Source organism: Pelobates fuscus, chromosome 3 (assembly GCF_036172605.1).
Source record: "Pelobates fuscus isolate aPelFus1 chromosome 3, aPelFus1.pri, whole genome shotgun sequence".
Taxonomy (NCBI): Eukaryota; Metazoa; Chordata; class Amphibia; order Anura; family Pelobatidae; genus Pelobates; species Pelobates fuscus.
In genome coordinates, this window is record NC_086319.1 from 212,514,518 (window position 1) to 212,527,952 (window position 13,435).

Here is a 13,435-nt window from a genome sequence, read left to right on the forward strand (position 1 = left end):
GGAATTACATGTTTTAGGCTAAAAAAGCCAAATTGTACAATTAACCCTGTTTGAAAATGTATCCAGTTTGAAAATGTGTGGACTACATTTTTTAAATAGATTTGTCAATTCCCCACCACTTCTAGTTCACTGAAAAAAACTCCAAAATGTTTTAACCTAATAATATGCAACACAAGAAAACAGCTACAATATACCTCTCATAAACAAAATGAATACTTTAGTATTTCACCTGTGTAGATTCTTTTTGACCAGCCTGCCCGGACAATGTTTGAGTTCCATTGACCAATTCTTTTAATTGAGGAAAATTCAATGACTTCATAAAATTTAAGGTACCCTTGTTGATATCTGAATAATATGTCTCACACAACTGATTTTGCTGATCTGCTGGACCTGTGGAGACCTCCACATACTTCATAGTCCCATTAGGGTCCCACTGCAACATTTTGCGTGTATGTCCTAAATATTGAGTAGATGTTAATTGTCTTAAAACATCACATTCAGACTCATACATTTTATTTTTCTTTCTAAGGCATTTTGTCAGTAGTAGGATAAATGAAACCAATGACACTACACTAACTGCAGCAAGTGAAATCATTAAATATATTGTTAAGTCAGGTGTGGACTTGGCAACATGATCGTTCGTATATAAAATATCTTTGAAAATGTTGTCCTCCAAAGAAACAAGTAACATAGCTGTGGATGACAATGGAGGGTTTCCGTTATCTTTAACCAAAATATGTAGGCTTTGCAAAGGCAAATCTGTGCTTTCATATCTTCTGGCCATTTTTATTTCTCCTGAGTGCATAGTTATTTTAAATAATGAGAGATCTGTTGCTTTGACTATACTATATGAAAGGTGTGCATTATACCCAGAATCCCTATCGATTGCTATGATCTTGGACACTAATGAATCTTTTGAAAGAGATTTAGGGATAAATTGTTGAGATTGGAGCTCTGATGAATTTCCTGGATGTAATATAAGAGGCTCATTATCATTTTTATCTAAAATGTATAAATAGACTGTAATGTTGGAACAGAGCACTGGAGATCCAGAATCTTCTGCTACTATCCCAAATTCTAAAACTTGAACATGTTCATAATCAAAGGATTGCTGAGCATAAAAGTCACCAGTTTGAGAATCCAGGTAAATAAAAGACTGAACTGGGGAGCCTGCAATAAGGCTTTTATTTATGTAATATGTGATATGAGCATTTTCTCCATCATCTTTGTCAAACGCAGAGACGGTACCAAGTGCAGCACCTGGTTTATTATTTTCTTGTATAGAAACCTTAATATTTTTTTGGTCAAATGTTGGAGGGTTATCATTGATATCTGTTATGTTTATGCATATTCTTGTCTTTGTATAAAGCTGTGGTGTCCCCAAATCTACTGCCACCATCTCAATTATGTACTGGCTGTTATGTTCTCTGTCTAACAATCCATCTGTGATGAAGGAATAATGGTTTTGGACCAATTTGATGGCAAATGGAATGTTTGGGGATATTTGTAAGTGCACTTCTCCATTTTTGCCACTATCTTCGTCTTTAATTCTTATAAGCCCCACAGTTGAACCAATGGGTGTATCCTCAGGAATGGAGGTCACTAAAGAAGAAAGTAGAATTTCAGGTGCATTATCATTTATATCCACTATATTCAGTTGGATAAGACAATGTCCTTCCATGTCTGGTACTCCATGATCAATGGCCTTAACTGTTATTTCATATGAACTGTGCTCTTCGAAATCCACATTCCCTTGGACTCGTATCTCACCTGTCTGGTGATCCAAGCTGAAAATGTTTGTAACTGTCTCTGAAAAGTGATCTTCAAAGTAATAACTAATTTCTCCATTTGGTCCTTCATCAATATCTGTTGCATTTAGTTTTATTACTACAGAGTTAAGCTGTGTATTTTCTTTCAGGCTAATTTTGTATACGGCTTGTTCAAACACAGGAGCGTTGTCATTGCTGTCTAGAACTTTGACAGAAATTAAAATTGTCCCAGTTCTGGCAGGATTTCCACCATCAATGGAAGTCAAGATTAGTTGATGTAAATCTTGTTGCTCTCTGTCAAGGGGCTTTGCTAAAACCAGCATAGGAAAAGGTTTGTCATCTTTGCGATTTTGTACTATTAGAGAAAAATAACTGTTGCTACTTAATGTGTATAAGTTAACTGCATTAATACCCACATCAGGGTCATGGGCTCTTTCAAGAGGAAAATAGGTTCCTACTGCAGCTAGTTCTGTAATCCTGATCAGGCGTTCAGTGTTATGAAAAACAGGGGCGTTGTCATTCTTATCAAGTATATCCACCTCCAAACGAAATAGCTCCAAAGGCTTTTCAACAACAATTTCCACCATTAACAGGCAGCTCAGACTAGATCCACATAAGCTTTCTCTATCTATCTTATTTTTAACAGTGAGTACTCCACTCTCTGGATTCAGTACAAAATAATCCCTGCTTTGTTTAGATCCCAATTGCAACCCACGTTGAGCGATCACTGCTGTGTTTAATTCTAGATCCTGAACAACATTTCCTACGATTGTTCCAGGCTCTGTTTCTTCAATTAAAGAATACCTAAACTGTGCCGTTATTAATGTCCAATTTTGAATGAAAAATAGACATAGTACTTGCAATTTCCAGGTCTTTTGGTTTCTTCTTAAATTCATCTTTCACAAACTAAAAATTGTAGAGCATATAATAAAATAAAAGGCTTCTCTCATAGGCCTATTCTAGCAACAAATGGATACAAACTAAGCAGCACAGAGCAAAACTGGTCTGTCTACTCCGGTGTGTCTGCAAGACTTGGGTTTGTGAACTCATTACCTTACAGTCAGATACACAGCATCATAAAAACGCATTCACTGAAAAATAACTGCGAGAAGAAAACACAGTGCCATCTAGTGGTGGAAAATGAAACCTCATCTCATATACGTTATCCCATACATTTACCAGAACATCTATGACCACTATCAAATATGCATTAACAAGAAAGTACAAAAATATTAATAAAACTAAACTAAAATCTAATATACAAGTCAGTCTCAAGTTACAGTCTAAATTGCATTAACTTTTAATACTGATAAAAGTTAATAAACCTGCTGTTTAATACTTGCAGGAAAACCTCAAATACTACAGGTTACTAACTGGTAAATAATAATAGTATCTATATCAAGGGGAGCACAATGGCTATGAAATCAAATGTGTTTATTAAAATAATACATCAAAAAGTGAATATTTGCTCCTCCAACAGATGTATCAGTAATACATAAAGATGTACCATTAATCCATCACAGCTAAGAAATGCGCACAACATAGATATTAGCATGGAAATACATAGAACAATGCATGCATGATATAAACATCTCTATGATGGAGTCATGCCCAGCACCCTAAAACAGAATTCCTAAATAATGCCAATAGATGTTAGTAACTTCAAGAAGTCTGAACAACATCTGTGAATAGAAGACTCCAGGAAAAGTACTCCGAGTAATTTTCTGGATTTGATTGAATTGAGCAATTTATGGAACTAGCTTTACCTGAGGTCTTCTCTTTGTTATTGTTTTTGGGGGAATTGTCTTCAGGCTCCTCTTTAAGGTACCAGTGTTTATTGACACGCTTGTGGACTCCTGCTTAAGGGTGCAAATCATTCCTACTTATTAGAGACTTTGGTTATATTACACACTTTATAGTGCAATATATGATCCCTTCTGATATTCATGATTTCAGCTTTTTTTTTTTAAACATAAAGTTGATTTATGCATTAACTAGTAAGTGAATCTTCTCTGTTGAAGGAAACCATATTCATTTATTTATTTTAATTTTAATAACCAATTCTGATTTTGTAACTGTCTCCCTATCAATATAAAATGGCATTCATTACATTAATCAAAATAAAAAGATACACATCTATATGCTTCCTATATAAATAATGCAAATTACCACCACATACATATTCAATACATTTTCTTATTTTCCTTTCCTTCTATGTTAGTATCTTATTCAACAGTGAGATAATCTTGTTTGCAATAAATCATTTTGTCTATGTACTGTTCATGCAAGGCTCACTGTATAATTTTAATATGTATTAAATGATTATCCTTACAAGGCTTGGAACATCTGTGCTATGCGATATTTAGCAAGGTTACATAAAAAAATACCTTTAAAAAAAATCAGTGTATCTGTCAAATGGGGAGTCCCTAGTTTTAAATCTCAGAATCATTATCATGAGGTGCCAGGTGAAAAGTTATTATTTGTTTTTCTGGTGTTTGGTGTGCTCATTGATCATGTTTTAATAGTTTAAATAATATCTTCAAGGTTATTCAGTAAATTCAAAGTTGTTGAATCAAAAGTGAATTTTACATTTGAGAGATTGTTTTTTCATTTCAGCTATATTTGTCTTAAATTTGAATTTAACTTTGAATTTCTGACAAGTATCACTTCAGTGAAGAACTCTCTTTGTTAGATTTTCTGCATGTCTATTCTGGTTTCTCACCAACATTTAACTCGAAACTTAATGACTGCATGATGGATGTCTATTCAACATTACAATAAACCTGTATATTTAAAAACAGTATGCAAAAGTTGCACATCTCTTGTCTGCTGCCTTTGCAAGTCCTCCCCTTCTAAACCAACTCAGGCTTTCTGTGGCTGTCCAATCACAGACTTCCCAATGCAGCACAATGTGAAGTCTTTATAAGGCAGGTGCTCTGAACAATTGCTGCCTCTTGAGTTTAGCTCCACTGAACTAACCAACCAGGAAGAAATAGGACCAGTTGTCAGATTGACAGCCAGGGGTTATAACAAGGTTCATGTATAAAAGTGGCAATTTCTATTAAAGTCTGCAATTTTTGTAAAATGAAAACACATAACACATATAACACGTTTTGCAAAATGAAAACACATAACACATAAAACACTTCAGCAAGTGCTTTGGGGCTCTGGAGTGTTTCTATAATTAAAACCAGAACAGTTTTCTGGTATGGATTGAATCTTCTATTAAAATAGGCATATACCCCACCAACATATAACATACATAAATTAAAATTATATATATATACATCTAATGATATATACCCTGCTCACCTCAATACAATGAGAGTAACACAAACCAATAGAGTTATGGCGGCTTGGATGGTGCCCAAATTAACAAGGTCTGCTAAGGAGCCAAAGCAATCCTTTTGCCCTTGGGGTTTACATTACAAGCCATGGTGGTCTGGTGGTGGTGGCAGTCCCCTGCAGCTCCTCCAGCTGCATGCAGAGTTCACTCCTCATGAGAGCTCAGCACTATGTTGGAGCGTTGCTGTGGTAATGGACAGCAATGCTCCCAGCTGCCAACTCCTGGGAGGAACATTCGGCCTCCAGGGTCTTCCTTCCCTTACTCTCCTGCAACAAGGTACTCGCCTGAGAAGGCAAGACAGCAAGGCCGACTCTGCATGGATCTCCCCTGTCGGCCTCGGCTCATTGCTTTTGTGGTCCACTGGCCATTTGCCCGGATTGCCAGATGGCCATTCTGGGCCTGCTGGCCTATGTATGTATATATGTGTATTTGTAATAAACAAAATGAAATAGTCGAGTATAAAAATGAATAACACCAGAATGAAATCAAGTGTTTATCTTTTCACCTATAGGCACCCGACCACTTAATCTCATTAAAATAGACTGAGTGAAGTCCCATTATCCCGTTAAGGGATAATATAGCAGAGTTCAGACAACCTCTAGTGGCTGTCTTTCTGGATTCTCACAAAATTTAACGATTAACGATGTTCGGCATCCTCATGCAGGAGTTCAAAATCCCCAAAGATAGCATTGATTCAACGCGTTTCTATGGGGTAACTGTAATGAGGGTGGCACTTTTCGCGCATGCACATTACGTCCTTTATCGGCATGAGTAGGAGACCGAGCCCACGCAGAGTGATCTCAGAGATGTAATTAAGGGCAATGTTAAAAAGGTTTTTTATCCCTTACATCATGCCGTGGTGAGGGGTACCTAAAGTTAGGGACAGGGGTATACCATAGAGTTAGGAATTACAGTTTTGTATATTGTTCCTTTAATACATGTCGAAATTTTAATTTCAAAATTATAAATATAAATAAATATATGTATATATGTTTAATAATAATTCAACAATTTTAAATATATATATATAATCACATACACAAATTGACTATAATTTGAACAGAGCAAACAGTGTTCAAAAGCAGCCCCAAAAACCTCTTTAGTCTGATTTGACCGTGATCATGACTTGGGTCAAATTAACAGAAAAAGCCTGAGTTAGGCACACTATGGTGTTCTAGAATGAAGACCTCAGTTCCAGAGCTGAACAGTTGTTTGGATGGGGCCCCTAAGGCCATTAACACCATATTTATCATGGGTGAGCTTCTGGCTGCTTTTTATCTCCATTTTCCATGTTTCAGGCTTCCTCCTATTCCAGCGCTTATATACCCATTTGCTCCTCCCTTATAAATGTGTCAACCCTTACAGCATACTAAGTGTCTAAACAGCAACTGCAAATACTATATACATCTGTACAATTACAAAAATCTACTATTAGCAGAACCTAAACTCACATTCCTTTATTTTTCAAATGCCAGCAAAAGCTTGTCCTATGATATTAATAGTGTAACAAACTGATGATAAGGAACACCTGAGCTCAACAAAAAAATACTTAAATGCTCAAAAAATGTGTAGGCATAGGGTCTCCCATAAACTTCACTTCTAAAAATGCTAGCTTAATATTTGAATCCACAAAACAAATATATGTCCAAATTGCATTTAGCATACCTAAAGGGCAACCTGCGGTCCAATTTTGAGATTATTTATGACACTTTGCATTTTAGAGATTTATACAGACCTTCATATTATGACCCACATACATGTTCAACAATTTTTTACTTGTATCCATCAGCCATTGGTATAGCATGCTGTGGAAATAATATTAGCAATTTAATAGGTTTGCTTTTTTTTTTTACATGGAAAACGAATATCTCACCTGTGTATTCAAATCAGTTGTTGAAATGTCATTTAAAGAACTAATTCCAATACCTGAATCATTTGTGCCAATAAGATTATCTGTTGGAACATTCGGAGTAGGTTTAAGAAATGCAAATTCATTTTCAGTGGAATCCAGAGATACACAGACATCATATGTGTATGGAAGGGTCATGGTGCCATTATTATAATTAGATGGAAATCGAGGCCCAACTTGTGAATACATATCTGCTGACAGGTGCCCAAATGTCTTGGGGTGTCTAGATTTCCGACACCTTAATATAATTGCAAGCATCACGGTTAGAGTGAATAAAAATGAAATCAGCGCTAATCCTATAACTAAGTAAATGTTTAAATTAGATTGTGAATTTGAGGTCTGGAACTGATTATTCATTTCGGAGACCTCCTGTTGCATATTTTCTGCGACAACCAAGTTTAGTGCCACTGTGGAAGAAAGTGATGGATTTCCATTATCTTTCACCAAGACCACAACTTTGTGCTTCAGCGACTCTTTGTATTGAAAAGCATGTGATGTTCTGATTTCACCACTGTGCTTGCCAATGGTGAAGTGAAAATCCTCTGGAACCTGCAGAAAGTTGTATGAGAGCCATGCATTATGTCCAGAATCCGCATCCACAGCCACTACTTTAGTGACCAGGTATCCTTTATTTGCAGAATATGGAACTATCTCAAACAAAGCTGACCCATCAAAACCTGTAGAAGGGTACAGAATTTTAGGAGCATTATCATTTTGATCTGTTATAAATATTTTCATTGCGATGTTGCTATGCAGAGAAGGTGAACCATTATCTTTAGCTGTGATTTGGATCTCAAACTCCCTTAATTGTTCATAGTCAAATTGTCGCTGTGCATAAAGAACACCTGTCATTGAATTAATGGAAATGTAAGCTGATACAGGTGCATCTCCAATATTTTTATTAACAATGGAATAAGTGACTTTGGCATTGTCATGCGTGTCCAGATCAGTTGCTTGTACCCTGTAAATTGATGATCCTGATTCTTTGTTTTCTGGAATAAAAACGGCATACTGTGTTTGTTCAAAAACAGGTGGGTTATCATTCACATCAGATACATCCAACTTAATTGTTTTCATGGTGCTCAAAGGAGGAGACCCCTTATCTGTTGCTTTAATGGTAATATTGTAAATATCCATTTCTTCTCTGTCCAATGCACTTGAAGTAAGAAGTCTATAGTAGTTATTAGATGATGATATGAGTTCAAAAGGTAAGGTACCTATAAGTTGACAGGAGACATCACCATTTCCACCTGAATCTAAATCACGAATGTTAACCAAAGCAATAACAGTGCCAGGCAGTGAGTCTTCTGATAGTGTGTAAGATACAGATGTAAGTATTATTTCAGGGGAATTGTCATTTGCATCAATAATTTCTATGACTACTTTGCAGTGGGAGACCAGGCCTCCCCCATCCTCAGCTTCTACAGTCATTTCGTAACCTTTGGTTGCCTCAAAATCGAGTTCTCCTTTTGTTTTTATTTCACCTGTTTGAGAATTTATTGCAAAAATCTGTTGACCAACCTTGGTGATGCGGCTAAAGGAATATGTAATTTGTCCATTTACTCCTTCATCTTCATCTGTAGCAATCAAGTGAAGAACCAATGAATTAATTGGTGCATTTTCATTTATGCTAACCTGGTATAGATCTTTCTGAAACGTTGGAGCATTATCATTTATATCACTAATAACTATTTTGATAACAGCTGTCCCTGTTTTGATAGGGTTCCCTCCATCTGAAGCTGTTAAAATTATTTCAAGAGCTGATTGCTTTTCATGGTCTAAGGGGTTTTCTAAAATAAGTTCTGGATATTTTTGTCCATCAGCACTAGTTTTTTGTCCTAATTTAAAATAATAATTGTTACTGATCTTGTAGCTTTGCAGGGAGTTGACCCCGATATCTGGATCAAGCGCATTTCCAAGTACAAAGCGTGTTCTAGGTTGTGTGGATTCACTAATTTCTAAATTGACAACATTTTTAGTAAACACTGGAGAGTTATCATTTATATCTTGAATCTCAACGTTTATACTGAACACTTGTAAAGGATTTTCAACTATAGCTTCAAGGTTCAGAATACATTTTGTGGCCATTTCACAAATGGTCTCTCTATCAATTCTATCTGCTACAAGGAGGTTACCATTCTCTACATTTACACCGAATAAATGCTCAGAAGAAACAGAAGAAATGCGGAATTTTCTCTCTGAAAGTTCTCTTAGATTTAAGCTCAAATCCTTAGCAAGGTTTCCTACCAAAAAGTCTTTCTTTGTCTCTTCAGGAATTGAGTAATGAAGCTGACCAGAGACTGAATCATAACAGCAAAATAACACAAAACAGATTACTTGCCACAGCATTGTCTTTTCAGCCTTCCTTCCTTGCATTTTCTGGGAAACCATTGCGAGAAGACACAATCCAGCTAGATGTGTTGAAGTAAACCCCTTTAGGTCCAGTGAAAATGGTAACGAAAGCATATAAAATCCAGTTACTTTTTAGAGATTGGAAACCCAGAAATCCAGCATGAGATATAGTGTCCTTTCCACAATCTGCAAAATCTGCACATTGTACACGCTAGTTGAGCTCCATGTGTAGCATTTTCACCTTACTGGACAATAGCGACACACAGTGTTAAAATTAGGAATTGCAGGTCATTTCCTCTGTGAGGTAAAGTAGCACCTTTTCTCATTGGGTTGATTTTAAAATATATTCATCAGGATACTGAGTAATACATTAATTCAGCTATTTTATATATTCATTTTTATTAACCGTAAAAAGTCCAAATTAACTATTTATGGATATCACATTTTAATTGAAATCTAGTAAAATTCGAGATAAAAATATAGTATAGTAAAATCTAATAAAAATATAGAATTATTAACAAAGTGCCAAAATAAGAGCCACATTGTTGTAAAATTTGACTTTTTATATCTCATTTGTAATTCTATTGTTTTCTTTTTTTTTATTGTCAATATTCATAAAAAAAATTATAATGTGTGATAAAACTGCACATTTTAGAGTGGCCTTTTATTGTGGCCAGCCTAAGGCACACCTATGCAATAATCATGCTGTCTAATTAGCATCTTGATATGCCACACCTGTGAGGTGGATGGATTATCTCGGCAAAGGAGAAGTGCTCCCTAACACAGATTTAGACAGATTTGTGAACAATATTTGAGAGAAATAGGCCTTTTGTGTACATAGAAAAAGTCTTAGATCTTTGAGTTCAGCTCATGAAAAAATGGTCCAAAAACAAAAGTGTTGCGTTTTATAATTTTGTTCAGTATGTATTTAACAAACATAAATGCCCAAAGCCAATTACCAGCTTAGAGCTAGCTACTACCATGGTTTATTAGAATCAACTGGCTTGGTATACACCAGATAGACACATTTGTATATTAACAAGAAATATTCTTAAGAAACAATCCTAAAAACTCACAACAAGTCTATATGATTGACATCCCTTTTCTCTTTTTTTATTTATTAAGTTTATTTGGCTTATTTTTTCTGCTCATGTATTTGTTGTGCTATATGTCTCAAATGTATTTATTTAGATTGGTATACTTTTTTATTTTTTTATTTAACTGTGATTTTGTCATTGCTTTAGTTGTGTGTCAAAGGTATTAAAATAGATATTTTCCCAATAAGCACATTTGGGCATCTCTTTCCCACAATGCTGTGCATGATACATTTTACAGTATTCTTTCAGTGATGTATTTCATGTACATTCGCATGCTGTGCTCATTGAATTATAGGATTCAGTATATGAAGAAAATTTATCAAAATGTACCATTCCCTCAACATTCATCTGCACTCAGTTCTGGTTATAATGGTATTAGCTAAGTTTCCATTGTACAGGTGTGTCTACTGTATCTAAGATATGATCTGTAATGCGGAAAAAGCATTTTTGTTACAATCAGATTTTATAACTAAGCTTCTTTTTTCTTTCTTTGTCTCTTGTTTTTAAGCATTTCTGAATAGAAGGAAAATAAAAATGGAAACATGGCAATTTTACAGTTTGGAATCACTGTTTTGTGATCAGGCTATTGAATATCAAAAATATATATGACTTTTATTTGAAGCACTTTTCCCTTATTTGAAAAGGGCTTTTAGAGTCCCTTGCTGAGTCCAGCTCTACCAACCAATCAATGTGATCTAGGTTAACCTCAATTAACTCTGATATCGTGGAAGTGATCATTTTGCATTAACAATGCCATAACATACTGGGATATAATTTCTAATTAGTGGGGTAATAGCTGCTTGATTCAAGAAGACATCTGACTGCTATTTTGGGGTCAAGAAGGATTTTTTTCCTAGTTTGTGGCAAAATTGGAAGCGCTTCCTCCTGGGTTTTTTGCCTTCTTTTGGATCAACAGCAAAAACATATGTGAGGAAGGCTGAACTTGGTGGACGCAAGTCTCTTTTCAGCTATGTAACTATGTAATGGAGCTGATTTGGGGGCACTGAGAACAGTGCTAGCTTCATATTAAACTGGGGAATGGTGCAGGGTTACATTAGGCAACATAGCTGCTACTATAACTGTAACATTTTGGGTGAAGTTGATTATTATTATTATTATTATTATTGCCATTTATATAGCGCCAACAGATTCCGTAGCGCTTTACAATATTTTGAGAGGGGGGGGATGTAACAATAAATAAGACAATTACAAGAAAACTGACAGGAATAATAGGTTGAAGAGGACCCTGCTCAAATGAGCTTACAGTCTATAGGAGGTGGGGTATTAGAAACATTAGGATAGGAAATATCAAGTAGGAGTGAAGCAGAGCTGGAGGAGAGAGCAAAGCACTATTCCATAGGGACAGGTATGTAAGGGAGAGATTACTCTGGGAGGCCATACGCTTTCCTGAAGAGATGGGATTTAAGGCCCTTCTTAAATGATTGAAGACTAGGGGAGAGTCTGATGGCAGTAGGCAAGTTATTCCATAGGAGAGGAGCAGCCCGTGAGAAGTCCTGCAAGCGTGAGTTGGCCGTACGGGTGCGAGCAGCGGTCAGGAGGTGGTCGCGGGCAGAGCGGAGGGTACGAGGAGGGGCATACCTCTGGATCAGTGAAGAGATATAAGAGGGGCTGGAATTGTTCAGTGCTTTAAATGTATGGGTTGATAAATGTTAGTAGACGTGAAACAAGTTGATTGCCAATTCTAAGCGATTGGAAGCTTATCACTGTTTGTCAAGTGCTATTTTAGTGCCATACTTTGTTGCAGAAATGTTTTTATTTGATATTTTAATGGATCGAGCACTGATAGATTCATTGAGAGCACCAGTTGCCATATTTCCTGTAACATAACTGCTTCAGCCAACTGCCAAGGTTATGATTCTTAGAGCGCCCTTTTAACGTGGTATATGTATCTATATTGAATACTATCATTAAAACATATTGTTTATCTGCATTAGGACAAATAAGAAGCGGTAAGCTAAATACTTTAAAAAAAAAAAGTTAATATTCCAATGCATGTTATTATTTTTATTTATAGAGCACAAATATATTTCATAATCTCTAAAAATGGTAGAAAGAGATTAGTATGCTATATAGCAACCTACATAGTTACAGAAAATCATTTTATTTACACTATATCTATGTAAAAAAAATAGTAATTGCACAATTCCCAAGAATCTGCACTAAATTCTGTACATTAATAAATTGTAAACACGTAAGATGGATAATGCTATTAAGATTTTGTCATAAGCCATAAGATGTAAATAATAATAATAAAAATAACATTAAAAATAACCAGGACTGGCTCCAGACGTACATTTTACATTAAGTGGGAAAGTGCAGTCCATGACCCACCCAACTGCAAAAACCCTGCTCATAAAGCCACACACACACACACAAAACAATTCCCACACCCATTACAAAATAACATTAGACTTTCGTCTCCACCATTCATATTTCACATATTTTGCAGTGCCCTCCCCAGTTGACACACCTATTTCATTCCTTCTCCCATTAATTTCACATCTCTCTGCATTCTCTATATATTATGATCCAGTGTTGAAATGTATAGTATAGCCTCTGTGGATTAACAGGACAATTCTACCAATCCATTCTCATATATTGTACTAATGTATCCTCAAAATCATCTCACCACCACTAATGTTTTTTTTTCCACAGCCACATACCCTCAGTTTTCATTGCTACAGCCACATCATCCAATTGACAATTGCATTAACACACACACACTGTACCCAGTGTACCCACTGTGATGTAATGGAAGAAGGCAGGTAGGCATAGTTTGGGAGAGTCATTCTGCCGGAGGACTCTACTGTGGGCATTGAAATACCACACATCTCTAAGTGCTTCCTGGATCCAGTATCACCGTGGGACCATCCAGAGAGCCAGTCATGATAACAACCTGAATACACTGATCTGTCACAACATTAAAACCAGTGACAGGTGA

At 35.9% G+C, this 13,435-nt stretch overlaps 1 protein-coding gene across 48 annotated transcripts in view; it reads right to left on the bottom strand.

Moving 5' to 3' along the window:
* LOC134602746 (protocadherin gamma-A4-like) overlaps positions 1-13,435 on the bottom strand; it is a 347,761-nt gene that overhangs the window by 21,527 nt on the left and 312,799 nt on the right. The window contains exon 1 of one of the 48 annotated variants that reach the window (XM_063447994.1): positions 230-2,869. The exons of 46 other annotated variants lie outside the window; for them this stretch is intronic. In XM_063447994.1, coding sequence (XP_063304064.1) covers positions 230-2,665 — 2,436 coding nt within the window. In that variant the 5' untranslated portion in view covers positions 2,666-2,869. Of the gene's footprint in view, positions 1-229; positions 2,870-13,435 lie in introns of those variants that run through there. One more of the 48 variants, XM_063448037.1, reaches the window with a different exon arrangement.